This window comes from Hordeum vulgare, chromosome 2H (genome assembly GCF_904849725.1).
Source record: "Hordeum vulgare subsp. vulgare chromosome 2H, MorexV3_pseudomolecules_assembly, whole genome shotgun sequence".
NCBI lineage: Eukaryota > Viridiplantae > Streptophyta > Magnoliopsida > Poales > Poaceae > Hordeum > Hordeum vulgare.
Window position 1 is genome coordinate 237392631 of NC_058519.1, and position 26949 is coordinate 237419579.

Sequence of the window (26949 nt, forward strand, 5' to 3'; positions counted from 1 at the left end):
ATTTATGTCTAGAGTTGTGTTGTGATATCTTCCCGTGAGTCCTTCGGTTTGATCGTACGCATTTGCGTGTATGGTTAGTGTACGATTAAACCGAGGGCATCACATCTCCTTCTTCTTCTTCTAGTCTTCTTGTTCTTCTCCTTCTTCTACTTCTTCTTCATCACATCTTCTTCTTCTTCTTCCTACCTAATTATCCTCCAAAATGACATAATTAGCTTATTTAGTTCATTTATGACATAATTTGCTTAGTTAAGTCAGAAATGGCATAATAACCTTTGTTAGCTCATAAATGTCATATACGTAACTTTTCTTCCTCCAAAATGACATATCTAGCTTAGTTAGTTCAGAAATGGCATGATAACCTTGGTTAGCTCATAAATTTCATATACTTAGCTTATTTTCCTCCAAAATGATATAATAAGCTTAGAAAGGGCAAAAAAAGAAAATAAAGAACGAAAGAGGAAAGGGAAGAAAAAGAAGGAATAAAAGAAAAGCATAAGCTTCTTCTTTATTTCTTCTTACTATTTTCCTTCTCTTTCTTCTTCTTTTTCTTCTTCTTCTTTATCTTCTAGTCTACTTCTCTTCTTCTTCTAGTCTTCTTCTTCTTCGTTTCCTTCTTCATCTTCTAGTCTTCTTCTTCTTGTAGGTCATTGTCTTACTTTCTTCTAGTCTTCTTCTTCGACTACTACTACTACTACTTCTTCATTATCTTCTTCGTCACATCTTCTTCTTCTTCGTCGTCGTCTTCTTCTTTGTCTTCTACTACTACTCTTCTTCTTCTTCTTCTAATCTTCTTCTTTCCTTCTTTCTTCTTCTTCTTCTTCTTCTTCTTCTTCTAGTCTTCTTCTTGTTGTTCTTATACTTATTATTATTTTTCTTCTTCATCATCTTCTTCTACTTCTAATCTTCTTCTACTTCTAATCTTCTTCTACTACTACTTATACTTCATCTTCGTCTTCTTCATGACATCGTCTTGTTCTTCTTCTTATTATTATTCTTATTCTTATTCTTATTCTTCTTCTTCTTCTTCTAGTCTTGTTCTTCTTCTTCTTCTTCTAGTCTACCTATTCTTATTCTTATTCTACTTCTTCTTCATCTTCTTCATCACATCTTATTTTTATTCTTCTTCTTCTTCTTCTAGTCTTTTCTCCTTGTTGTTCTCCTTATTCTATTATTATTGTTCTTCTTCTTCTTTTATTTCTTGTTCATCTTGTTCATCACATCTTCTTCTTCTTCTTCTTATTCTATCTTAGATAATTACCCTCCAAAATGACATAATTAGCTTATTTAGTTCATTTATGACATAATCAGCGTAGTTAGGTCAAAATGGCATAATAACGTGAGTTAGCTCATAAATGTCATATACTTAGCTTATTTTCCTCCAAAATGACACAATAGGCTCAAAAATGGCACAAAAAGAAAAGGAAAGAAAAGAAGAAGAAAGAGAAGAAAAAGAAAGAATAAAAGAAGAAGTTCTTTCTTCATATTATTTTCCTTCTCTTTCTTGTTATTTTTCTTATTATTATTATTATGATTATTGTTCTAGTCTTCTTCTTCTAGTCTTTTTCTTATTCTTCTTCTTCTTCTTCATCATCATCATCTTCATCACATCATCTTCTTCTTCTAGTATTCTTCTTCATCTTATTCTTCTAGTCTTCTTGTTCTTCTTCTTCTACGACTTCTTCATCTTCTTCATCACGTCGTCGTCTTCTTCTTCTTCTTAGCGAATTACCTCCAAAATGACATAATTAGATTATTTAGTTCATTTATGACATAATTAGCTTAGTTTGGTCAGAAATGGCATAATAACCTTGGTTAGCTTACAAATACCATATACTTAGCTTGTTTTCCTCCAAAATGACATAACTAGCTTAGTTAGGTCACAAATGGCATAATAACCTTGGTTAGCTCATAAATGTCATATGCTTAGCTTATTTTTCTCCAAAATGACATAATAAGCTCAAAAATGTGATAAAAATAAAAAGAAAGAATAGAAGAATAAATAGAATAAAATAAGAAGAATTAGCTTCTTCTTTCTTTCTTCGTAAGATTTGCCTTGTTTTTTTTCTTCTTTTGCTTCTTCTTCTTCTTCTTCTTCTAGTATTCTTCTTCTTCTTCTAGTCTTCTTCATCATCATCATCTTCTTCTTCTAGTCTTCTTCTTCTTCTTCTCTGTCTTCTTCTTCTTCTTTTTCTAGTCTTATTCTTCTACCAGTTCTTATTCATCTTCTTCATCTCATCATCATCTTATTCTTCTTCTTCTTCTTCTTCTTGTTCTTCTTCTTGTTCTTCTTCTACTCGTCTTCTTCTTCTTCTAGTCGTATTCTTCTTCTTTCTTTCTTTTTCTTATTCTTCTTCTTATTATTATTATTATTATTATTATTATTATTATCATTATTATTATCGTTATTATTATTATTATTCTAGTCTTCTTCTTCTTCTTCTTCTCCTTCTACTTGATATTCATCTACTTCATCACATCATCTTCTTCTTATAATTCTTCGTCTTCTTATTCTTCTAGTCTTCTTATTCTTCTTTCTTCTTCTTCTACTACTTCTTCATCTTATTCATCACATCATCTTCTTCTTTTTCTTCGTGTTCTTCTTATTCTTATTCTTCATCATCATCTTCTAGTCTTCTTCCTCTTCTCCTTCTTATCCTTCTAGTATTCTTGTTCATCTTCTTCTAGTACTTCTTATTCATCTTCTTCATCACATCACCATCTTCTCCTTCTTCTTCTTCTACGATCCAATTACCTCACTTGACACCGAGGTGCTCATGATTTATACTTACGCGGTGAGCACCGAGTCATGCCATGCTTATATGATAAAATGAGTAGGGAATTATATTCTTTAAGGATCGTATATTTTGAATATGAATTATTATGCTATTTATGTTGATGTATATTATTATGTTGATGTTTATTAGTTCATCGTTTCTCAAAGATCATACCTAAAAGAGATTACATGTTGGCTAGCATGTCACATCAAAAGTTATGTTTTTATCATTACATACTCGAGGACGAGCATGAATTACGCTTGGGGATGTTGATACATCTCCAGTGTATCTATAATTTTTTGTTGTTCCATGCTATTATATTATCATTCTTGGATGCTTATATGCATGTATATGTTGTTTTATATCATTTTCTAGAACTAACCTATTAACCCAGTGCCTAGTGCCACTTGTTGTTTTTTGTGTGTTTTTGACTTTTCAGGAAACTAGTATCAAACAAAGTACAAATGCCACAAAACTTTCTGATGCTCTTTTTTGGAAAAAAATAAGACTTGGAAGCTTAAAAGGAAGGCCAAACACCACACGGGGAGGTTCCAAGGCAACAGGGCATGCCCCAGGGGGTAGGCGCACCCTGATGCCTTGGGGCCACCCGCCTGCGCCTTTTGACCTAACTCCACCACTATAAATCTTCTAAAATCGGGAAAACACGAGAGAGCCACCCAAAATACTTTTTCCATCACCAAAAGTCATCACATCTGGAGCCATGTTCTGGTGCCTTACCGGAGGAGGATCAATCATGGAGGGCCTCTACATCAACCTTGTTGCTCCCATGATGTTGTGTGAGTACTCTACCATAGAACTACGGGTCCATAGCGACTCTCTCTCTCTCTCCCTCTATCCCTCCCTCCCTCTCTCTCTCCCCCCTCTCTCTCTCTCCCTCTCCCCCCCTCCCTCCCTCCCCCCTCCCTCCCTCCCTCTCTCTCTCTCTCGGTGATCTATTCGATGTAATTTTCTTTGCGGTGTGTTTGTCGGGATCCGATGAATTGTGGTTTTATGATGAGATTATTCATGAAAATTGAGTCTTTGTTGGTTTCTTATATGCATGCTTGTTATAGCTTCGTATTTCTCTCTTATCTATTGGTTCAGTTTGGCCAACTAGATTGGTTTATCTTCAGTGTGAGAGGTGTGTTGTGATGGGTTCAATCTTACGGTGCTCAATCTGAGTGACAGAACGGGACATGACACATATTTGTGTTGTTGCCGTTAAGGATAAAATGATGGGGTTAATTCATATTAATTGAGTTTACTTTTCTACATCATGTCATCTTGCTCCAAGCATTAATCTGTTTTATATTTAATACTCTAGATGCATGTTGGATAGGGGTCGATGAGTGGAGTAATAGTAGTAGATGCAGGCAGGAGTCTGTCTACTTGCTTGTGGATGTGATGCCTATATACATGATCATTAACATGAATAAATATTATTCATGAAAATATATTGAGTCTTTGTTGGTTTCTTATATGCATGCTTGTTATAGCTTTGTATTTCTCTCTTATCTATTGGTTCAGTTTGGCCAACTAGATTGGTTTATCTTCAGTGTGAGAGGTGTGTTGTGATGGGTTCAATCTTACGGTGTTCAATCTGAGTGACAGAACGGGACATGACACATATTTGTGTTGTTGTCGTTAAGGATAAAACGATGGGGTTAATTCATATTAATTGAGTTTACTTTTCTACATCATGTCATCTTGCTCCAAGCATTACTCTGTTTTATACTTAATACTCTAGATGCATGTTGGATAGGGGTCGATGAGTGGAGTAATAGTAGTAGATGCACGCAGCAGTCCATCTACTTGTTTGTGGATGTGATGCCTATATACATGATCCTTAACATGAATAAATATTTTATAACTATGCACTATTCTATCAATTGTTGAACAATAATTTGTCTATCCGCCATATGCTAGCTTCGAGAAAGATGCGACGAGCGAAAACTATGGCCCCCGAGTCTACATAAAACATATTACTAAAACCCTAAAAATATTGCTGCCATTTATCCTTTTATATTTTATTTTGTATTTATATTATCTATCTATCACTATTTAATCATTGTAAGTAACGAGTTCAAGGGGCTTGATAACCCTCTTGCCCGTGTTGGGTGCAAGTATTTGCTATTTTGTGTGTAGGTGTTGACGACGAGAGTTTGCGTGGTTATCCTATTGGTTCGATAAACTTGGTTCTTAGTGAGCAAAATACTTATCTCTATTGTGTTGTATCTCCCCTCCTCTTCTTCGAAAAATGCAACGCGGTTTACAAGTAGCACACGTGTAGTTGCTTTTTATGGGGAAGGCGTGGGGGCTAGCTCCTTACTGGCTTGCATGGCCACGCCTTTTTAGCATACGTCAGCAGTTTTGACCACTGTTGTCATTATTTACCCTTTATTTTTACCATTTTTCCACCGTGGTAGCCCCTTTCACCTATAAATGAAGGCCCATGGCAACCTTTTGAAGGGTCGAAACCCTCACCAGTTGCACTACGTAGCTGCACTTCCACATACGTTGTCGGCAAGTTGTCCTCTCTTGTAACCTGGGCTGCCACAATAATTTCAACAAATTAAGAGTAGGGTTTTATGCCTCATGGCGGTCCGAACCTGGGTAAACATGTGTGTCTCACTGCTAGATCCGTTTTTTGTGCATTGTGATCCCCACAGCTGAGGGCCTTGCTGGTCCCGAAGACTGTCGTATGCCGACAAAGGGCAGGCCCATCCTGGGCCGATGATGGTTCGGTGTGGCAGCGAGAACGTTGGTCGCCAGGAGTTGAGGAGGCACCGATGATGCAGATCCGGGTGGCGCCTGCTCGGATCTGGCTGAAGGCGAGAGGGGCACTCGGTGGTGAGGTAAGCTCTAACAGCGGCGGCGTCTTGGAGCTTTGCTCCCATGGCGACGGCACTGGAGGGAGGGAGAAGGGAGGACACGACAACACGGTCTTGTCTGGTTGCCAGCGTGAAGGTGGCGGGTGGCGGGGTCGAGGCAGGGCGGTAAGAGCCTTGCCCGAGGGGTCGAGCGGCGCAGTAGGGGCAGGGAAGCATGTGGCGACGCGGCTGGCTCATGGGCGAGTGGGAGCGAGCGGTGGTGCGCCTTGGGTGGTGGCTACGGGGTTCCAGGCCAGGGAGGGCCTACCCCGGGCCTTGCGGGCCTGCGGTGGTGTGAGGCTGGGTGGAGGTTGGGGAGATGCGCGAGGGTTGTTTGGATCTGAATCCAAAGGTCCACATCGTGGCAGAACGACGGTGGCTGGTGGGCGAGTGGCGAGCTTGGTGTGGCTAGTGCCGATTTGGGAAGCGCTCGGGGCTACGTTTTCCCAATTAGGCAGGGGTACTTTCCTTTCACATGTAGGGATGCTAGGGTTGGGGATTTCCATCCGTTTTTGGACCATTCGATTTTGATCGGACGGTCCAAAAGTGGAGCGGTAGCTAGGTGGGTTGTTGGTCTGTCTAGGAGTTGATTGGCTTAAGGAGACAAGGATTTGGGCAGCCCGGCAACATTTTGAAACATCAAAAAGTCTCATATTTAACCAACGATAGTGCTGCTATAGTTATCCGTTGGGGTATCAAACGGATTTCAAATGCGATGAAATTTGGCACATAGTCTGCCTACAATATAACAAGACCGTTCGCCAAATTTCATCCCATTCCGAGAACATTGTTTATCTCACTTATAAAATAATATTTTAACGATGACGCGGGCACGTGTGAGTCGACGACAATGAGGAGTACATGCAACTACGAATGGATGCCAGTTTTTTGAAAAATGACGGCAATGGAGTCCCGATGCAATGCGAATAATAAGATGATGAATGCGACAAATAAATAGACCACACCGCAAAAGTTGAAATAACTCGAAGGCATCGGGAGCATTGATCTCGGGCTATTACACGGGAGCCGCACGCGTTCGCTGTGTGCCCATGTCGACGTAAACTGGCCCAAATTTGGACCTGAATGGGGCCATCATAGAGAAAAATCGATGCTAGTCCGTTTGCATCGACACGTTGGATCGCGATTTGTTTCCGTTTCGATCCAAATGAATATGCGCGGACAGTTTCTGTCGGTGCGTTGAAGTTGCTCTAAGCTATCATTAGATGACTCCTATGAAGAAGACAAAGCGGGGTTGTCAGATGGGCCTATGTGGGTTCTTGATGATACCGTCGATGGGCCTTGGCCTGCGTTCTAGCGGCTCGGCTAGCTTCATCAGCCCACATAGAGATCATCAAAGGACAAAAGTCATGAATATTTCATGTTAAATAGTCCCACTTTGCTGCACAAAACTAATCTCTTCCTAATAATAAAGCACCTATTGCTTCCGTCGTCTGTCATTAAAATTACCTCTAAAGTTGGTAAAAATTATCCACCATTGTCATCCGTAATTATAAAAACGATTCATTTTTTGGATTTCAAAAATCGCCGCCCCGTGTTATGTTCTTAAAGGACTGATATTTTGAAAGACCAGTAACAGAAGAGTAGCACGATGTTGAGAGCTGCAATCCTCCACCCTAGACACCAGGGTTCGATCCCTCGTTCTCACCACTTTTTCTCTACCTTTTTACCACTTTTATGCATAGGCCGGCCTATGTGCAGCTCAGGGCACCATGTTTAATATATTTTTCTTTACTTTCTTATTCCTGTTTTGGTTTTTCTTCTCTAAATTAATTTCAGATTTCATAATAACAAAAAAAATAAAAGTTGTCAGTTTGAAAAAAATAGAGAAATGATAAATTGTTTGTGTATTTACAAAATATTCGACAAGTCATAAAATGTTTCATGAGTTCAAAAATTGCTCACATGTTATAAAACAAATCACGATTTCAAATAAATTGTCATGAAATAAAAAATGTTCAAGATTTTTTAAAATGATCCGATATTCAAAGCACATTTTATGACCTTTTTTTCACTCTTATGCATGAGCCGGCCCATGTGCAGATCAGGGCACCTGTTTAATATCATGTGCTGAAAGAAGGTATATAATTAAAGAAAATATTGTTAGATGGAGTAAAGTGAAGATCGCCGGAAACTGATTATTCCTTCTTGAGTTGGCTGAACTGGATTTGTGTGGACTAGAAAAAAATGCATGATTAAAGAAAATATTGTGTGGGCTGAAAAATGTATAATTAAAGCAAAAAATCAAACTAGTGATATTCCTTCTCGAGTTGCCGGAGTGGGCGTGTCAGTGCACAAAATGAGTGGGCGTCTTCCGCGTGTCGGTGCACAGAATGAGTTGCCGGAGGAGTGTTGGTCGTTTTGGTGGGACAACATGCATCGTTTTTTCCACCTAATTTGCTAGTGTCGGTGCACAGGATGAGTTGCCGGAGTGGAGTGTTGGTCGTTTCGGTGGGACAACATGCATCGTTTTTTCCACCGAATTTGCTACTGGGTGTTGTATTTTCATAGAACCAATAATTTTATCTTCCGTTGTGACTAATGTATTTTTTTTCCTACTGTAGTGTCCATATCCCTGCCACAAGGTGCCACTATCTGGATGTTGCATGGACGGGATAACTAGAATTTTCATCGTAACAAATTCCCTACAGGACCTTAGGCTTACACATAACCAACAATTTTCTCTCCCATTGCAGCGCACAGACATATGTGCTAGTAGAAAAATCCAACGGATTTGGTTCTAATAACAAAGTTGAACTGAAAGGCAAACTGTGTGCATCACAGATGGTAAAAATGGTGGTCGTATTTTTCTTCAATAAACAAAACAAAGATAATTTCACCTTAAGAGCTTGAAATATACATTGCAAAGGCCCTGGTTCAATACATTGATTGACGTTCTTAAATTTGGCAGTTCTCTGTCTACTTGAAACAAAACCAAAAGCGGTTGCAGGTTGTTGACGCTTGAAACCAGATTAGTAGTCCCTGTCTGTAGTTTACACCTGGAGGGGACCTAGCATCAAGATTTGATTCGGAGATCTCAACATAGCTCATCCTCAGCCTGCAATTTTTGGAGCGCCTTTTTCGCATAAATAGTTATTGCAGCAGTGGAAACTGCAGCAACCGTAAAGCCAATTCCATTGTAGATGATCTGATCCACTGATAAGAAAGACCCTTGGCTCGTTGCCACAGCCAAGCTTTGAACGAGCTTCCCACTGTTCACAACAAATATTGACAAAATTAATTTACCCATAAAACAAAGATAATTAAACCAGGCATATGTTTTACATGTATAGAACAGGATACATAATTCTGAAACAGGTAGATATTATTCCAGCAAGATCTTATTTTTCAACAACCAAGGACAGGAGCTCATGCAACTGCATTATTTCTCATACTGCAAATGAATCTTACAAGCCTATAATTTCCTGCAAGATCATCTTATTTTTCACCAAGGACAGGAGCTCATGCAAGTGCATTATTTCCCCCCCCCCCCCCCCCCCCCCACACACACACACACCCCAAAAAAAAAACCAAGAGCCCAGGTGGAAATTTTGGATTTGTAGCTCAGAGGGATGTGCTGCCTGAAAAGCTAGAACTGATCGCATAGAAGATTAGAAATGAAGAAAGGTGCCCACAAAATTTCTACACTCCATGGCCAAAGTTAAACTCCCAAAGCAGATTTTGCATTGGCAAAAAATCATACAGGATGTTTAATGAAATTTATGCTAGCAGAAGGTATAGGTGCGCATCATCATTCCGATCTCATAAAATAGCAGATTGGGTGAGATACAGTCAAGTAACTCATTCTATTTGCAAATGGATTCAATAACCACACCAATACTGACTGACTACCTACAGAAGGCAACATGTGTTAGAGGTACAAACCTATAGATTGCAAGGAGGGTTTCATGTATGGTTCCCGCCATTGAACCAGCTATATATGGACAATATTGGACATTTGTAGCCACGGAAGCGTAGTTAAAAACTATATATGGAAACGGGGAAATCCTAAGTAAAGCAACTGCCCTAAACTGATGGAACCAATCTCCTTCACCAGCAAGTCTAACAAAAGCTGCTTTCTTCGGCCATTTTTCCAACCATCTCTGCATGACAACCATCAACCATTATCTCCAAAAAAAAATGAAGACAGTATGAACATTAGCTGAAAAGATGGGACTGAGAGCCTCACGTGTATTCTGGAATGGAACGCAGATCCTATACAAAATGGTAATGACATGCCTATGCTCATCGCCGTTGTAATTATCAGAAAGCCATAACCATATCCAAAGGTCATCCCCGCAATCCACATAAAGGGAGAAGAAGGTATCAAGACACTTGGGAAAAAAGCGATTGCACCAAAACATATTAGAAGAATAACTGGTCGGCTGAATGTTCTTGATTGCCAGTCAATAATCGGCACAACCACCTGTGAAGGATAGCAATATGCAAAACAATGTCAGCAACAAACCAAGAGCATACTAGCATGATAGCTTAGAATCAAAAGCTGCTACAGAAACACATGCAATTGTGCGGGCAGTCTGTTTAAGAGGGCAACAAGATAATTCACTGAAATTGGTACATGTAGCATAACTATGAGATGTTAATCAGTCTACAATTGCATGAAAATTTGTAATATTGAGGTTGATTCAGAGAAAGATCATCAATAGGCAGCTAAGCATCATCCTTATGATCATGAACTTCTTGGTGGGGATGGGGGGCTTGCCCACATAATTTATTTCAGATAACACCAGCAAGCAGGATCCAAATGCAAGCACAGTTGTAGTTTATGTGCTCTATCCTTCCGACATTTTACATTGTTCTGACCTAATCATATGAACTTTTGGAAGGGATCAGCTGATTTGGTTAGAAATGATGGACAGAGTTGTAAACATTTTCTCCATGATGTTGGCGACAACCAAAATTATCTCGAAAATACGAAGACATGCCATTTAAGAAAAAGCAATTACACCACCCAACTGCAAACCAGGTATGAGAGTATAAGCAAGACCCTACGTCTGGTAGGAATCCTTCTCTCCTTTTAGGACTTTTTTCAGCATCTGACTGATTTACGAGGGGGAGACACCTGTAATTCTGGGGATCTGTAGGGGTACAATTTGCCTGTGCTGATTGCGTTCTCACCGGCTAACCGCTTGATATTTATCTAGTTTGGTTCTTCGATCCTCTCGCTTCTCTCCATGTGTCCGGTGTTCTCTAGATAACTCACTTCTCTCCGCCCGTCCAGTGCTCTCTCTAAAACTCCTGTCAAATCCTAGCCACTTCTCCTATGTACGTTCCTATAAGAATAGAGGAGATAAAGGCTGTTTGATTTGAAGAACTTGCTTTCTTAGGATTTATGATAAAGCGGTGTCTTCTCCCTTAACAATAGAGGAGATGCATAACTAGCTTGATGTTTCACATACTCCCTCTGTTCCTTTATATAAGTTGCATTTCTTTTAATTCCACAATGTAAGGTGCATTTCTCTTAATTCCTCATAATTCCGTCATTAGCCCTTCAAAAAAAGGGAAGTATCTCTCCTCTGATTGCGTGCATCTCTTCTTATAAAGAGAAAAAGGAAAGTATCTCTCTCCTGATTGCGTGTATCTCTTACTTTCCTAGACAAAATGATTTAATTGTCGCTAATCAACGATATAGCCAAGGTTAATTTCGTCCTAGCATGTGTATAATTACGTGCATCGATTACCGTGCTGAAAATAATTACACCTTACATAAAGGAATGGAGGGAGTATTTAAGAAGCACAGTTAGTTTCATGGTGTGAAAAATAGTTGAAGATGAGTTCTGTTAGTCCAGGTTGCCTCTTCTACTTCCATGTCTTGAAATTTTTTAAGCTAGAGCTTTAGGCCCTGTTCGGCAACCCTCCACTCCTTCAGTACGGAGCGGAGCGCCCTTTCAGCCACTCCCCAAATTAGAACTGGATGCTGCTCCCCTCCAGAGCGGAGTTAGAGAGCAGAGAGAGTGCAAACAGGCCCTTAGGTACCACTTCAAGATATATAGTCCAGTAGGACCAGAGGTGTGTCCTGGTAGAGTAGGAAAAGAAACATCTGCATTATGCCCTATGCGTAGTTATTTATATATGTACGAGGAGTCTCTGATTCAGACCCTAGATTGCATAGATGCTGTTAGTATGATTCAGTCTCTCCAACTTTTTATGTCAATTAGGAAAGCTTGCAGTCATTTGAAAAGCTACTCTGATATCCATGTAGTATCTCATCATACTCTTCCTTCAAAGGGATAGATAGTGCTCCCTTCGTCTGGAATTACTTGTTGCAGAAATGGATAAAAATGGATGTATATAGAACTAAAATACGTCTAGAATTACTTGTTGCAGAAATGGATAGAAATGGATGTATATAGAACTAAAATACGTCTAGATGCACCCATTTCTCCGACAAGTATTTTCAGACAGGAAGTACCTGGCACAGTATATTCTACTGGATAGTTCTGTCCTATTTCAAATATTGGAATATGGTACATTGGCCTCTGAATCAAATTAAGGTTTCTAGACCCTTTCGCAGAGTCACGCCATCATCCATCTGTATGCTAAATATTCTGAGGCAAACAATTCAGTAATTGTTTTTATATATGTTGTCATGTTGCTACAAATGAGTAATTTGACGAAATCACACCAATGTGCTACTCCCTCCGTCCTAAATTACTTGTCTTAAATTTGTCTAGATATGGATGTATCTAGACATGTTTTAGTGTTAGATACATCCGTATCTAGATAAATCTAAGACAAGTAATTTGGGACGGAGGGAGTATTAGTTACTACCTAAGAGATTGTTGCTTTCTTTATTTTCTACCATCTGAACCTGACTAAGAGAAATAGTTATTTTCGAAGTTGGCCCTTTGCTGGAGTTTGATAGCATGTTACATTAATCATTTACTCCCTCTGATCGATATTACTTGTCCTATTTGTCTAGATACGGATGTATCTAACACTAAAACGTGTCTAGATACATCCGTATCTAGAAAACCTAAGACAAGTAATATGGATCGGAGGGAGTACAATATTTGACTCATGGAGAGAATATGATTGTGTTATTCGCCTGAATATCATTCCTACCAGTTGATTTTAGGACAATGTATTCACTCATCATGGCTGATTTCCTTTCCCCTCAGCAGTTGCTTAAACAGAACAACTACCAAGACTGACTTCATTTGATGCATTATATACATACCTCAAAAACCAGGCATGTTGAGACTTTTTAAATATACACAAGAAAACGCATTGTGGGCATTGTGGCGTCTAGCTCGGAAAAACCAACAATTTAGTAGTCAAAGTACCATGCTTGAACAGGTTATGATAAAAACAACCTCATAATCATGTAAACGAACTAAATTAAGCATCTAATAAATCCCTCCAGGGCAGATAATACTAGCAAGTGGGTACAGGTAATAAACAGTATGGCTTCTTGATTACCAAACATATCAGGATCCAATAGTCTTATGAGATTGTCCCTACACGTCCACCATTTAGAGGAGGCGCCTACACCCCCAGAGCATCAAGCTGACACCACATATTGGGTTACATAAATGAGCGAACATATTAAGGCATTGGCTTTTTTTCTTATTGGCAGAACAATTTTCCAATATTGTTCACTCAACAATGACATCCTGATTTGATTCAACCATCATTTGAACTGGTTTCCAGATGAAATCCATTAAATATCCATATCTATAATACCTAAATAGTACATCCCCACTATCCTATTTCTCTTGACATGCAAGCTATCCACCTCACCTCAACATGCAACCATTCCATCTCAGTAATCATGCAACACTGTCCCTGCCGCCACCGTGCACTGACGCGCCCTCCAGGGCCACATTGAGCGTCGGCTGCTGTGCGTTGAAGAGGACCCCTATCGAGCTCACCCTGTCCTCCACTTCAAGGTCTGCCTCTCAGAATTCAAAATCTTGTGATTAGGTGAAATTATTCAATTTTACGTACACGTGCAGTTTCTAATTAACGGGGTATGTGTGATCCCTCTATCAGTCCCTCCGCCTTCTCTTCTCACGCCGCCGGCTACCTAGTGGTGCACCGTGCCTCCGCTCTCATCTCCTTCTGATGCCTCATTGCTCCTTTCCATGGGTCTCGACTGCCAACGATCTACCGCCGCGCCATTGGATGCGCAGAAATTATGTGTGACTGGCTGCGCTGCGCAATACAGATCCTGAACGTACAGTCAAGCCCTGCCCAGAGGAGTCGTTGCCGGTGCCATCATCTCTCCATTGCCCGTGTGGAAGATGGGAGTGCCGGTTTCTGGAAGCGGCGGCGGGGGGGTACTATGGTCGCTGTCCTTTTTCTTATCAGGATTGATGATCCACCCAAGACCTGCTGGTGACTTCAAATTGTTTATTACTTCTCCGATTTTGCTACTTGACACAGGGTACTGGTCCAAGGCAAGTATGTCCGATTCAATATCAAAGTTAAGTGATCAAGGTCATCTCAATCAGCTACGATCAAGACCAATATCAAAGTTGCAGGAGCAGGAACTGTTTCTGTACACGACTACTGGAACTGGGGAGGTATATATTATAGGCTTATATTTCAACAAGGTTTGCTAATGATATGGGATGGTCATTTTCCTTGATTTTCTTCGGAGATGTGGATCTCTTATATTTATCTTATCGTGTGATGTCTCTTTTCTCTCTCAAATATGAAAATGCGTCCTCACTGGCCATGTATTGTAATTATTGCGCATCCCAGGAAAATATTTTTCTTGCATAAACTTTGGTAATGAATTGTTTGTACCATCTTAGCTCTATGGGATTCAGTACCACCTCTAATTGGTTGGCAACGCAGAACTGATGATTCACGAGCTAATGTTAGATACTGTATTTGTCAAACCTATGGATCTGCATGCCTGTGCAGATTTGTTCTGCCATGAAAGCATGTGCTCTCCCAATGTGTTTTCTAGGTTTCTTTATCCAGATAAGATTGCGTGTTATTGTACTTATCTTTTCATCTCTGGCCCAACATGCATTCATTTTATGTATCATCGTACTTAATTATATATCTATATCATAAATCATGACCGTGTATGTTGTACCAAGGCATTCCTTGGTTTCATTTGCAAAAAAATTGAAGTATCGATTGGAGCTCTATGCATGATAATTCGTTATATTCAGATAGGCAGAAATAGTGTTACATGAGAGTTAACAAGTGCACGCCATAGTTGCGGTAGCACCACTCTAACCCCTCATGGTATTACTATTGCTAATCCCACCACTACTGCAAGTTTCCACTAATGACACAACTCTCTAATCCCATGGGCTGTTACGGACGCCAGGTATTTCAGAAGGTAAGTTCAATTGACTACTTCATGGATTGTCATTTTTTGCATTTTCTTGAGTTACTCCCTTTGTTAAGGGTAGAAACATGACTTTAAATGCCCCCAAATTAATTGATTACAGTATGGTGTTAACAGTTTGTAGCACACCCCCTTCGGTTCAGATCTTATACTCATTATATTACACAGAAACTAAATCCAAAATGTGTTGCCTGTGGTTACATCTTGCATATTATGTCCATTGTTTTTTAGTCAGGGTGTGCAATGCTCTGAATAATGATATTCTCTTACCCATGCATCCTATGGAATCTTGACAGTTCATACACAGTGATGCAAATCTCCAACATAGAATTTGGGCCCTCATCAGGATTTACATTATCTCTTGGAAAAATACATCTACCATCTTTCTTTTATGAAACAAAATACATTCTATTGTCTCTTACACTTGAAAAAAACACTACATGTTTGAAGGGTCATTCAGGAATGAAATCATCAATATCCTTCATCTTTACACGTGGTAAGCAATCCAAACAATTCAAAAAAAAATGAAGGAGACTTTCATAGTTCTCCATATGTTATTAGTTGTTTTCCTTGCGTTATTTTCTCTTTCATGCGTTTTCCATTGTTTATTAGATTGGGCACTGTCAATTGGGATGTCAATTGAGTTCCCAATTGGGCCGGGCCTTCCTTCCCAAAAAAACATGATGCGTTGCTGAGACCGGGTCTCCTTTCGATCTATCGCCTTTGTCTCGACACCCCACATAGCAGCTCGACCCGGTGTCGCAAGAGACCCGGTCTCCTTCCTCTTTTTTTATCCATTTTTCCACTTTTAATGCAATCGTTCCTGCCACCATAACTATCTCTAACACAAACTACACATCTAATTCCTTGAACCACAACTATATATTAAGCACGAGTCAGGAATCAATCGGACTAGAACCCGTCGATGTCGCCGCCGCCGGTCTCGCGCAGCACATGCTCGCGGGGGCCCCTGCTCTTCCTGGCCAGAGGCCTCAGCATTGACCAGCCGGGCTCAGGGCTGCTTCGATTAACGTCAAGGGGGCCTAGACCCGATTAAAGTCGACCGGAAAGATCACGTGGTAGAGCCAGAGACATATACACATGTGCAACCAGGCAACCAGATCACGAACACGGTTGAGACGTCTCAGCTTTTTCAAGAGGTTACATGCAGCACTCCATATCGACTATCGAATCCCATGCTACGTGGTTATGGGCTTATGATGCAGCTTCACGGAACGGTCTCTCGACCATGGCGCGCCAGCACCGGCAAGCCAGCTTCAGCCGTCCGAGGTCGTGCCTTGAGCAAGCGATGTAGGACCATGTGGAGAGCGTTCGTGGATGCCAACGACCGATAGCTTTGGTACAAAGACACCGGCGAGGCAAGATGACGCCAATCCGCTCTGCCCTGGGTCATTGCCTCTAGAGCCCCAAGCATCGGACCATGATGATGCCACCACGCCCGGCCCTCCTGCTGGTGTCCAACTACGACTCTGCTCAGTATTAGCCGCCGGCGGCGGCCGGGCTACTCTCCTCCCTCACAGTGTACCTCAAGCTAATGGAGATTGCCTCTTGCTATCGCACCTCCGCTAAAGCCGCTTCGATATGGCCACCGAGCTCCACCCATACTACCACGATTTCCTTGATTCGCTCCTCAGCAGAGTCACATCACGGCCAGCACCATCATTGGGGGAGGTTAAGTGAGAATGTTGTTGCAATTCTGCATATATCATCATGCAGTTTCTTTATAATTTCTTTAAAGATAAGTGATGTTTTTTTATCTGACATATACTTGAATACTTGAACTGAGAATTACTTCATCATGTGTCATGTCCATCTTTTTCCATCCATAGGATTCATGGGCACAAATATGTTATATCAATCCAGATTTGGGTTTTGGAACTGGGGAGAGTCACACAACTAAGTTGTGACTTCAGTAAGATGGTGTCACTGTGGGGAGAGTCACGCAACTAAGTTGTGACTTCAGTAAGATGGTGTCACTGTGGTGTTCGGTGCTGTAGTGACTACTATATGCGCAAAAGCCTCTCCTGACTGTTGTAGAAGATCTAGAAACGGTTGTAGAAGATCTAGAAACGTAGAAAGCAAGGCATTGGACTCTCTGATTCTTAAAAAGCTACATGCACGCATGAAGGTCGGTACATTTAACCTATTTTTCTTCTGACTTCTATATGCCATGTTGTTCTTACTCGATGTGCCATTGAGGTCTGTGTTGTTAAAGCTCCTGGTTTTGAGAAAACATCGAAGCAAATTTACAGGACCTTGCTATCCTTGGGAAAAGTAACTTTTTAAGTTACCACATATTTCAAGGTTTTGTCAGACTCAGATATGTTGTTAGAATTAGCATCTCTCACGATTAAGGTCATAACTGAAGAGTTTCAGATGAACTTTGAGAACTTTAACCCTCGTGTGTTGGATACATACAAAAGGTATGAATACTAGAAGAGTGAGCTTTTATATTTGTGCCTTTGGAGGTTGTTAACCACAATGTGATGTTCTGTCCTAGCAAGCTTTAGCATATTATATTATATAAGTTTTCTCCCATTGCAACGCACAGGCACGTTTGCTAGTATTTTGTTAAAACATTTCCCATAGCATTAATATCATTTTCTATCTTTCAAAAAAAATGTAAAAAGGATTGTGCTGATGCATCCATCCTTTATGTTTGTGCATTACTTTTTTATGAAGTTTCTATATCCAGAGTTGTCTTAGCTTCAAAACAGAAATTAAATCATCTCGTTTGCAAAATTGAAGGTAAATGTTATTATAACTAAAACAGGTGATTTTTTACTTTGCTTCCATCCTTCCTTTGTAATGTTGAGTATATGTGTTCTGTGCATATTGTGTATTTGGTGTGCATATTGTGTATTTGGCCCGAACACCTCCTAGTTTTGTATAGTTGAGGTCGTGGCCCACCTTATACATCATATATACGTGCGGCTGCACCTGATCAATACATCGTGCAATTCCATCAGCATACATGGTATCAGTTTTTAGGTTACAACCCTAGCTTCCGCTCGGCCGCCGCCGCCGCGCCTCGCCCAATCGCGCCGCCGTGGTCGCGCCTCTCTCCCGTCGCGCCGCCGCCGCGCCTCTCTCCAGTCGCGCCACTGCCGCTGCATCTCCACCCGCCACCGCCGCGCCTCTCTCCAGTCGCGCTGTAGCCGCATCTCCACCTGCCGCCGCCGCGCTTCCCTAGTGCCGCCGCCGCGCCTACCGTCACGCGTCACTCGGGCCGCCGCCACCTCTTCTGCCGCTGCCGCCGTGCATCCCCCGCGCCGCCGCCGCCCTCCTCATGTTGTCCACGACCGGCTCCAACCCGTTCGCCGATGCAAACCCTCTTGACGGAGCCGACATCCGCAACCTCACCATCCACGAGCGGGTTCCCGTCCATCTTGCCCAGACCGACTCCTACGCTTGGAAGACCTACTTCTCCCTTGTGTTCCGGGAGTACAACCTCCTCGAGCACGTGGATGGCTCCGTCGACTCCAGCCTCGTGCCCGACCATCATGAGTGGTCCGCCATCGACGCCACGCTCGTCCGCTGGTTCTTCCTCACCACCTCGCCCGACCTCTTCCATACGGTCGTGCACGACGGCGACGATGCCTACGCCGTTTGGACCAAACTGAACGGGCTCTTCACCGACAATCGCCTTTAACGTCGCACTTTTCTGCAACAAGAGTTCTTTGGGTGCCACCAGGACAACTCCTCCGTCAACGACTACTATCTCCGACTCGAGACTCTTGCGGTGCGAAGATTGATGACGACGCCCTTCTCAGCACGCTCACCGCCGGCCTCAACGAGGACTTCGGCAATGCCGCGGCCAACCTCTCCCTCATCACCGAGCCCTCCTTCGCCAAGTTCGTGGCCTATCTCCGGCTGGAGGAACGCCGTATGAAGCAGGTCAAGAGTCGGGCCATGCATGTCGCTCTCGTCGCCGGCACCGCCCGCGGCGTCCCTCCTCCACCGTCGACTGCTTCCCACAGCAGCGGGCTCCCGTGCCCTCGCAGCAACCTCCGCTGGTGCAGGCGGCCTAAAACGCACCCTCGCCGCCTCCTGCGCCCACCAACGGGCGGCGGTCGTCAGCAGCAGCAACAACAGACGGGTGGTGCTCCTCGTCCACAACAGCAGCAGCAGCCCACCCCGCCTTGGGCCGATGGCTACAACCCCTGGACAGGCGTTGTGCACGCGTACTCGATGTCGGTTCCTCGGGCCCCAGTGTCGCCGTTCCACGTGTCGTGACCCCCGGCGCATCACGCGTACTTTGTCGCAGCGCAGCCGTACGGCGGGTATGCTCCTCCGCCACCGCAGCTCACCAGCGCCTACAACTTTCCCATGGCGACTCCTCCACCGCAACACGCTCTCCCTCCAGCACCATGGGACCCCTCGCTTCTCGCCGCGCTCCACAACGCGCCTTCGCCCAACACTTATACTGGTGGCGGTGATTGGTATATGGACACTGGGGCTACTGCTCACATGTTCGCGGATATTGGTAATCTTACCTCTTTCTCTCCCGTCAACACCACCACCCGTATCACTGTCGGTGACGGCTTCACCCTCCCGATCACTCATATTAGGCACACTTCGTTTCCTTCTACTTCCGCGTCATTGTCCTTATCTAACATTCTTGTTTCACCCGACCTCATTAAAAATCTTGTTTCCGTTCGTTACCTTGCTCGTGAGAATCCTGTGACTGTTGAGTTCGACATGTTTAGTTTTTGTATCAAGGATGCTCGAACCAGGATGGTACTCCACCGGTGTGATAGTCCCGACGAGGATCTCTATTCGGTCCACCCGAAGTCCTCCGCCGCCACTGCTCCGGTTGCTCTCTCCGCTGGCATCGACCTCTGGCAGGCTCGTCTGGGTCATCCCAACCCCGTCACTCTCCGACACATTCTTAGGAGTTTCAGTTTCAGTTGTAATTAGATTCAGGATCATACTTGTCATGCATGTCGTGTTGGCAAACATGTTTCGCCTTTCATTTACTGGTTCCACCACCATTGCTTCTTTTCCTTTTCAGTTAATCCATAGTGATGTGTGGACCTCTTCAGTTGCTAGTAATTCGGGCTACCTATATTATCTCGTTATCCTTGACGATTACTCCCATTATGTGTGGACTTTTGCATTGCGACAAAAGTCGGATGCCCTCTCCACTTTGACGGCTTTTTACTCCTATGTCAACAAGCAGTTTGGGCGTCCCATTCTTGCTCTTCGGACTGACAATGGAAAAGAGTTCCACAATCTCGCATTCCGTTCTTTTCTTTCGCAGCATGGCACATTTTTTCATCTCACTTGCTCGTACACCCCTCCCAGCAAAACGGTCGCGTCGAACGTGTCCTTCGCATTCTCAACGACTCTGTCTGCACCCTCCTCTTTCATGCCCATATGCCACCCCGCTTTTGGCCGGATGCTCTCGCTACCGCGTCTCTTCTCCTCAACCTTCGGCCTTGTCGTCCGCGATGGAACTATGCACCCCACCATTTACTCTTTGGTACGCCACCTTCCTATAAGGGTCTGCGCATTTTTGGGTAACTCTGTTATCCTAGCGTGGTTGACATCTCTCCTCACAAACTCGACCTCGGAGCGCCTGCATCTTCATTGGTTATCCTCCCAACTCCAAAGGATATCGGTGCTATGATCTTGTCTCCCATCGCGTGTTCACATCCCGGCACGTTTACTTTGACAAATGTGTGTTTTCGTTTCAGCAGGTGCCTCCGGCCTCTTCTTCACCACCAGCCGTTGATGGCGTCGGGTCCGCGACCCCCCCCCCAGACGCTCGCGCGCAGCCCTTGGCCTGCCCCTGGTTTCGTGCTGCACCCCGGTTCGCTGGCTGCGGCCTTTTCGGGCTCGGGCGTTGTGCCGCCTCGGGCTCCCAGGCGCCACCTGCGGCCTCGCCCGCACCTGCCGCGCCGGCGCCGCCCGCTGCACCTGCAACACCACCTGTGGCGTCGCCCGCACTTGCAACGTAGACGTTGCCAGATGCACCACCGTCGACTGCTGCGTCGTCCCCACCTGCGGCTGGTCCGGTCACTCGTGCCCGTACGGGCGTCCTTCGTCCGAGCTCGCGGTACACTTCGGAGGAGTACATCTGCACAGCGTCCACCTCTGCGCCATCACCGTGCCGTACTCTGTGCGAGCTGCTCTTCATGATCTGCTCTGGGTGGCTGCGATGTAGGAGTTTGATGCCTTGCAGCGGAACCGGATTTGACAGCTTGTTCCCCAACCCCGGCACGCTAATGTGATTACCGCGAAGTGGGTCTTCAAGCACAAGCTCAGCCCCGATCGCTACAAGGCGTGTTGGGTTGTTCATGGCTTCCACCAGCATGGTGGCGTCGACTTCACTGACACCTTCGCTCCGGTCGTCAAGCCCGTCACGATCCGCACCGTCCTCCAGCTTGAGGTCTCTCGTGCCTGGCATGTACATTAGATGGACGTCTCCAACGCCTTCCTCCACGGTCATCTTCAGCCTACGGGGTTTGTTGATCTGAGGTCTCCAGATCATGTGTGCCTGCTCTCGCACTCGTTATACGGGCTCAAGTAGGCTCCTCGCGCCTGGTACCAGCGCGGCCTTTCCTCGGTTCCAATTGCATAAAAAGGTACTTCCTCGGTTCCAATTGCAGCATAGACCGTGTTAAATGAAAACACTCAACAGGAACAGCATGAGCAAAACACAAACAGAAAGAAAAATCTAGCATCCGTGACGAAATTAGGAGGGGAAAAACGCTTTGCAAGGAAACCTCCAAAGGAGAGGACACGGAAACCTCCAAAGGAGAGGACACGGAGAGGGCGCACCTTCTTGATGACGAGTGGGCCCAAGAAAACGACGGCGGCCGCGGTGGCGCCGGCGAGGAAGATCCCGAGTACGGCGACCTTCGCCCACCACCGGATCGCGCGGCATCGCAGCAGCCTTGGGCACTCCCCCTCCTCCTTTACCGCCTCCTTGATCGCGTCCACATCCTCCGGGATACTCATGTACTCGCCGCGTCCGCATCCGGCACCGCCACTGGCGGCCCCCGACATTCCCATGGGCCGGACGCGATCAAGCGACCATGCCCAAGGGGACACACCCCCGGATTTATTGGGTGGCGAATTGGTCCGCGCAAAGCCAAATCTGGCTAGAGCTGGGCGGATTTCCGGGGTGCTATGTGCGATTGAGGAGCGCTAGGGTTTGGTTTCCCGGAGGGGGGATGGGGGAGGGGGAATTTATGAGTAGGAGGGAGGCAACGGCATTGGAGCGGACTCAGTTCTGTAGGCATTAGAGGCACGGGAAACCGGAAAAAATGTGTGGGTATTTTTGACAGCCTAAAAAGAGCACGCGCAATCACAAACACCAAAATCTGTCCTCCATAAGGGCATGTTTGGTTCTAAATAAATCAGCAACTTATAAGTTAAAAAGTGTAAAAGTAATTTATTTTGTTAAACAGATCTAACTTATAAGTCACCCCAACTCATAAGGATCTATTTGGTTTCAATAAGTCACCTGACTTATAAGTCAGGTGACAAGTCAGGTGACTTAAAACCAGTGACTTATAAGTCACGCCTGTTTGGTTGTCATCTGACTTATAAGTCACTTGACCACACATTTTCATCCTGTTTTATATTATAAAAGCTGAAAAGGTGGTGGGACCCACGCAAAAGTGGGTGACTTATAAGTTTTAAGTTGGGGTGGAGCAACTTATGACTTATAAGTTGGGGTGACTTATAAGTTGGGTCTGTTTGGCAGAATAAGTCACTTTTTACACTTTTCAACTTATAAGTTGGTGACTTTTTTGGAACCAAACAGGCCCTAAGTCATAAGTTGCTCCACTCCAACTTAAAACTTATAAGTCACCCACTTTTGTGTGGGTCCCACCTCCTTTTGTGTGGTCAGCTCACTTATAAGTCAGATGACAACCAAACAGGCGTGACTTATAAGTCACTGGTTTTAAGTCACTTGACTTATTGAAACCAAACAGGCCCTAAGTCCGTGGATGCGTAGGGATGGTGTCCCTCAGCACTGACCGGACCATTATAGCAGTCCTGCCCAAACGGGTCGTGCTTCCTGGCCGCCCAAGAACCACGGCGGCCGGCATGTCACGGGCTAGGCACGGCAGGGCTAAGAGCAACTCCAACGCGGCGACCCATTTCGTCTGTCCACATTCGTTTGGGTCGTCGCGGACGAAAACAGGCGCCCAACACGCCGATCCGGTCTTAAATTGCGTCCGTTTCGCGTCCGCGTCGACCCATTTCAGAACCAAATTTGGGCCGGATTTGCGTCGTCGCGGACGCCGAGCGAACGCACCGCGCGCCCCCTCGTGTCCGCATCGGCCCCACTCGTAGGCCAGCCAACGACCCCTCGGTCGTATTAAATGCGACCACCTACCTACGGGGCCCGCCTCGCAGTGGGTGGAAGGTGGTCGTGGGCCGCCCTTTTTATTCCAAAGCGTGCGTCGGGGCCGGCCTCATCCACTTCCCCCTCCCGTCCACATCTGGCCACGCTTGCTTCCCCGGCGGTGACCACGAAACCCTAGCCATGGGCTTCTTCGGCAAGGGCAAGGGAAAGCTCACCCCTGGCGCGAGCTCGTCCAAGGTGCCAGTGTCACCTCGCCGCTGTGCGCCACCGCGGGAGCGCCTGTACATCCCAGTCCACCAAACTCGGTGGCACTGGCAGTACATGCAAACTCTGCCCTACCCAGATGTCAACCTCCCCCATGGTTGGCATCTGGACCCCGACCGCATCCATATCCCAGCAGTGTCGCGGTCTGCGCGCGCGCACGCGGAGGAGGTCCGCCGGCGGCGCGCGCTCCTCACTCCGGAGCAGCAGCATGATCCGACGTACGTGGTCGACTCCCCTGAATGAGAGGTTTGGTTCGCCATCGAGCACGAGCGGCAACGCATCCACGGCGCCCAGTTCGATACGGCCATCCCTCCACCGCCCCCTCAAGTGAAGCCAAAGGAGCAGGAGGAGGAGGCCGCCTACCAGGCCGCCTTTGAGGAGGCAACGGCCTATGCCATCGAGGAGAGCAGACGCGAGGAGGATGCGCGCTGGGTAGGTCTCGAAAAGGCCCTCGCTCTCCGCGGCGGGCGACTGCGTCGTGCCCCCTCCTCCATCTTCGCCGGCCGCTGAGGCCGAGGCGCGCCAGCCACACACCTACCACTAGACCGGCCAGCTCCTGGCGTGGGTGTCCGCGCCTCCCGTCTGGTATGGGTGAACGGAGGAGGAGGAGCAAGAGTACCTCCTGCACCATAAGTCGCTGGCATTAGCGAGGGGGGAGGCCGAGGCAGCGGAGCAGATGAAGCTCGAGCGCAGGTGGACGGAGGAGGAGGAGGCGGAGCGTCCGGAGCGGGAGGAGGAGGAGCGAGCCCGTCAGCCTGCGACGTCGGTGCTATCGAGCAAGGACGCTGCTCACGCGTGGGAGGCAGCGTTGCCTTGGGCTGGGCCGGCCCCGGAGCTCATCGACCTCACCTCCCCCGACGACGACGACGAAGACGATGCGTAGGGCGGCCGAGGGCGTCCGCTTTTTTCATTTATGTTTTATGTGGACTTGGGCCAGCTTTGACCACCCTTTTAATGTTTAATTATGTTTATCGTTTTTGCGTCTGAGCCTGCGTTGGGCGGTCTGGCCGACCCATTTGAAAAAGCGGACATGAGCGTCCGCTCGGCCGACCCAAACAGACGAAAAGCGGACAAACCGCGCGTCCGTTTGGGTCGCAGCGTTGGAGTTGCTCTAATCGGGTCGTGCCAGGTACGCATCCCGTTTCGGGCCGTGTCTGGACCTGAAGGTTGGGCCCGCGACCCGGCACGGCACGGCCCAATAGATCTAAATTGGTCCAAAAAATAGCTCAGTATGTCAAAATCGACCCAAGAACAGTCAAACAAGCCAAAATCGACCCAAATAACAGGCTAAAATGCTAAAGGCCTAGCAGGCTAGCGGGCCTGGCGTGCCGACGGGTCGGCCCTAATAGCCCTCGTGCCACGCCTGGGCTGGGAGGCTGCCCACGTGGGCTGGCATGGCAGGGTCCGACTAATATTTGTGCCTGGGCGAGCCGTGCCATGCCAGGCCCGTTTATGGCGGGTCGTGCCAGGTCGGCCCGTTTGGCGAGGACTGCACAATAGGATACTTAGAACATCCCATTCCATCTATTCCCGTCATTCCATCATGTTAGACATATACTCCATCTGTCTCATAATATAAAAATGTTTTTTTATGATGGAGGGTGTATTTAGTATCTAAAGATTGTCTCAAAATTAGATAGAAACTAAGGATTGGACACGCTTTGTTGTGCCGTTGAACTTGTTGGGATTCTTAAATTTCTTCACTTGCCTATTTTAAAATATATGATGTATTACTTTTTGAGAAGTCAAACATTTTTAAGTTTGGTCAAATTTGTAGAGAAATATATCAAAATTCATAATATCAAATTGGTGTTATTGGATTCATCATCAAATGATTTTTTTTGTTTAATATTGTGGATGTCAATATTTTTGACTGTGAACTTGGTTAAAGTTAAAGATATTTGACTTTTCAAAATAAAATAACACGTATATTTTGAAATTGATGGAATATTTAGTTTGGCCGGTGAAGGAGATGATGGAGTGTGTTTTATATTTATTTATAATGCGGCTATCTTGTGCGCCTTTCGCACTGCGTTTTTCTAGGATATTTTTGGGTCGGTGGTTACATGTACTATATCGGTGCTACAGTATCATACGGTGGCGCTTTTCCTTGGGTGATCGGAGTCTATGAGGGATTGATACATTTTTTAGGCCCGTTGCTCGTTAATTGATTTGAAAAATCATTGGCACAATCAAAATCTTAAACCTAATTCAAAATTGAATATATCAATTGAATGAAAGAGCTTTAAATTAGAAACATATAAAATAAAATAATTAAATGAGAGAGCTCCTTGAAAAATTGTTGACCCGATCAAAATCAGATGAATCAATTTTAAATTTGAAGCCTCGCTTAGTTATGAAGGTTTAAAAATTAGGAAGCATAATGTATTGTAAAAATATTAACGAGAGGGGCTTTAGAAATTGTTGTCCCTCTCAAAATTTGGTGAACAAAATTCAATTGAAGACCTCAATTGAATCTAAGGCCTTCAATCCTAGGAAGCTTACCGATATAGTATATTATTTTCATATTATCTCTAGGAGGAGTCTTGCCCTTAGAGTAACTCCAATCGGATGACCCAAACAGACTCGTGGTTTATCCTTTTTTTCCAGTTTGGATCGGCTTGTCCGCCCCGATTTTTGTTTGGGTCGGCAGCCGACCCTTTTTTCATCTGTGTAGTCGGCTTGTGGCCATTTTTGTTGGAAATATGTCCTAGAGGCAATAATAAAGTGGTTATTATTATATTTCCTAGTTTATTATAATTGTCTATTACTCATGCTATAATTGTATTGACCGGAAACCGTAATACATGTGTGAGTATATAGATCACAATGTGTCCCTAGTGAACCTCTAGTTGGCTAGCTCGTTGATCAATAGATGATCATGGTTTCATGATCATGTACATTGGATGTCATTGATAACGCACTACTGGAATCCAGTTCTTTGCCGTCAGCCAGTTCTTTGCCGTCTGTTGGCTGATGGCAAAGAACCTCTTTGCCGTCAGTTGACATCAAGCAGACGACAAAGGGCTGTCTGATGGCAAACAGACAATTTTCCATGTGTCAGCCCTTTGTCGTCTGCCAGCGGACGGCAAAGAGACCTAGGGCAGACGGCAAAGAGGACAGATGGGTCCCATGCCTGTCGTGTCTGACGGAAGGGACTCTTTGCCATCCGGGGGCCTTTGTTGTCCGCCATGGGGCCCTTTGTCGTCCGGGGGCGGACGGCAAAGGGGGCGACCCAATAACGGTCGTCACCCCTCCCCTCGCTCACTGTCTCTCTCCCCTCACCCACTATCTCTCTCTCCCCTCCCCTCACCTCACCCGCCCCCGACGCCGCCCGCC

General features: G+C 45.0%; 2 protein-coding genes across 2 annotated transcripts; both read right to left on the reverse strand.

The window, feature by feature from the left end:
* Nucleotides 1-1690: 1690 nt before the first annotated feature.
* LOC123429978 lies at nt 1691-6463 on the reverse strand. Its single transcript, XM_045113939.1, has 2 exons — nt 5387-6463; nt 1691-1732 (listed from the first exon to the last, which is right to left on the reverse strand). Exons 1-2 carry the CDS (start codon nt 5843-5845, stop codon nt 1721-1723), a joined length of 471 nt encoding a protein of 156 aa, XP_044969874.1. The 5' UTR covers nt 5846-6463; the 3' UTR covers nt 1691-1720.
* Nucleotides 6464-8450: 1987 nt separating this feature from the next.
* Nucleotides 8451-22284, reverse strand: LOC123425971. The gene is made up of 4 exons (XM_045109749.1): nt 21807-22284; nt 9855-10091; nt 9551-9768; nt 8451-8877 (listed from the first exon to the last, which is right to left on the reverse strand). The coding sequence occupies exons 1-4, from the start codon at nt 22038-22040 to the stop codon at nt 8703-8705; spliced, it is 864 nt and encodes a 287-aa protein (XP_044965684.1). The 5' UTR covers nt 22041-22284; the 3' UTR covers nt 8451-8702.
* Nucleotides 22285-26949: the final 4665 nt, after the last annotated feature.

What these genes read in the sequence shown, in the direction of transcription:
- LOC123429978 (XM_045113939.1), bottom strand. Translation starts at nt 5,845, where the DNA reads ATGAGCCAGCCGCGTCGCCACATGCTTCCCTGCCCCTACTGCGCCGCT.
- LOC123425971 (XM_045109749.1), bottom strand. Translation starts at nt 22,040, where the DNA reads ATGGGAATGTCGGGGGCCGCCAGTGGCGGTGCCGGATGCGGACGCGGC. An exon ending in GCCCACTCGTCATCAAGAAG is followed by an intron (nt 10,092 to 21,806) that starts GTGCGCCCTCTC and finishes TATCCTTCACAG; the next exon opens with GTGGTTGTGCCGATTATTGA. An exon ending in ACCCTCCTTGCAATCTATAG is followed by an intron (nt 8,878 to 9,550) that starts GTTTGTACCTCT and finishes TGTTGTGAACAG; the next exon opens with TGGGAAGCTCGTTCAAAGCT.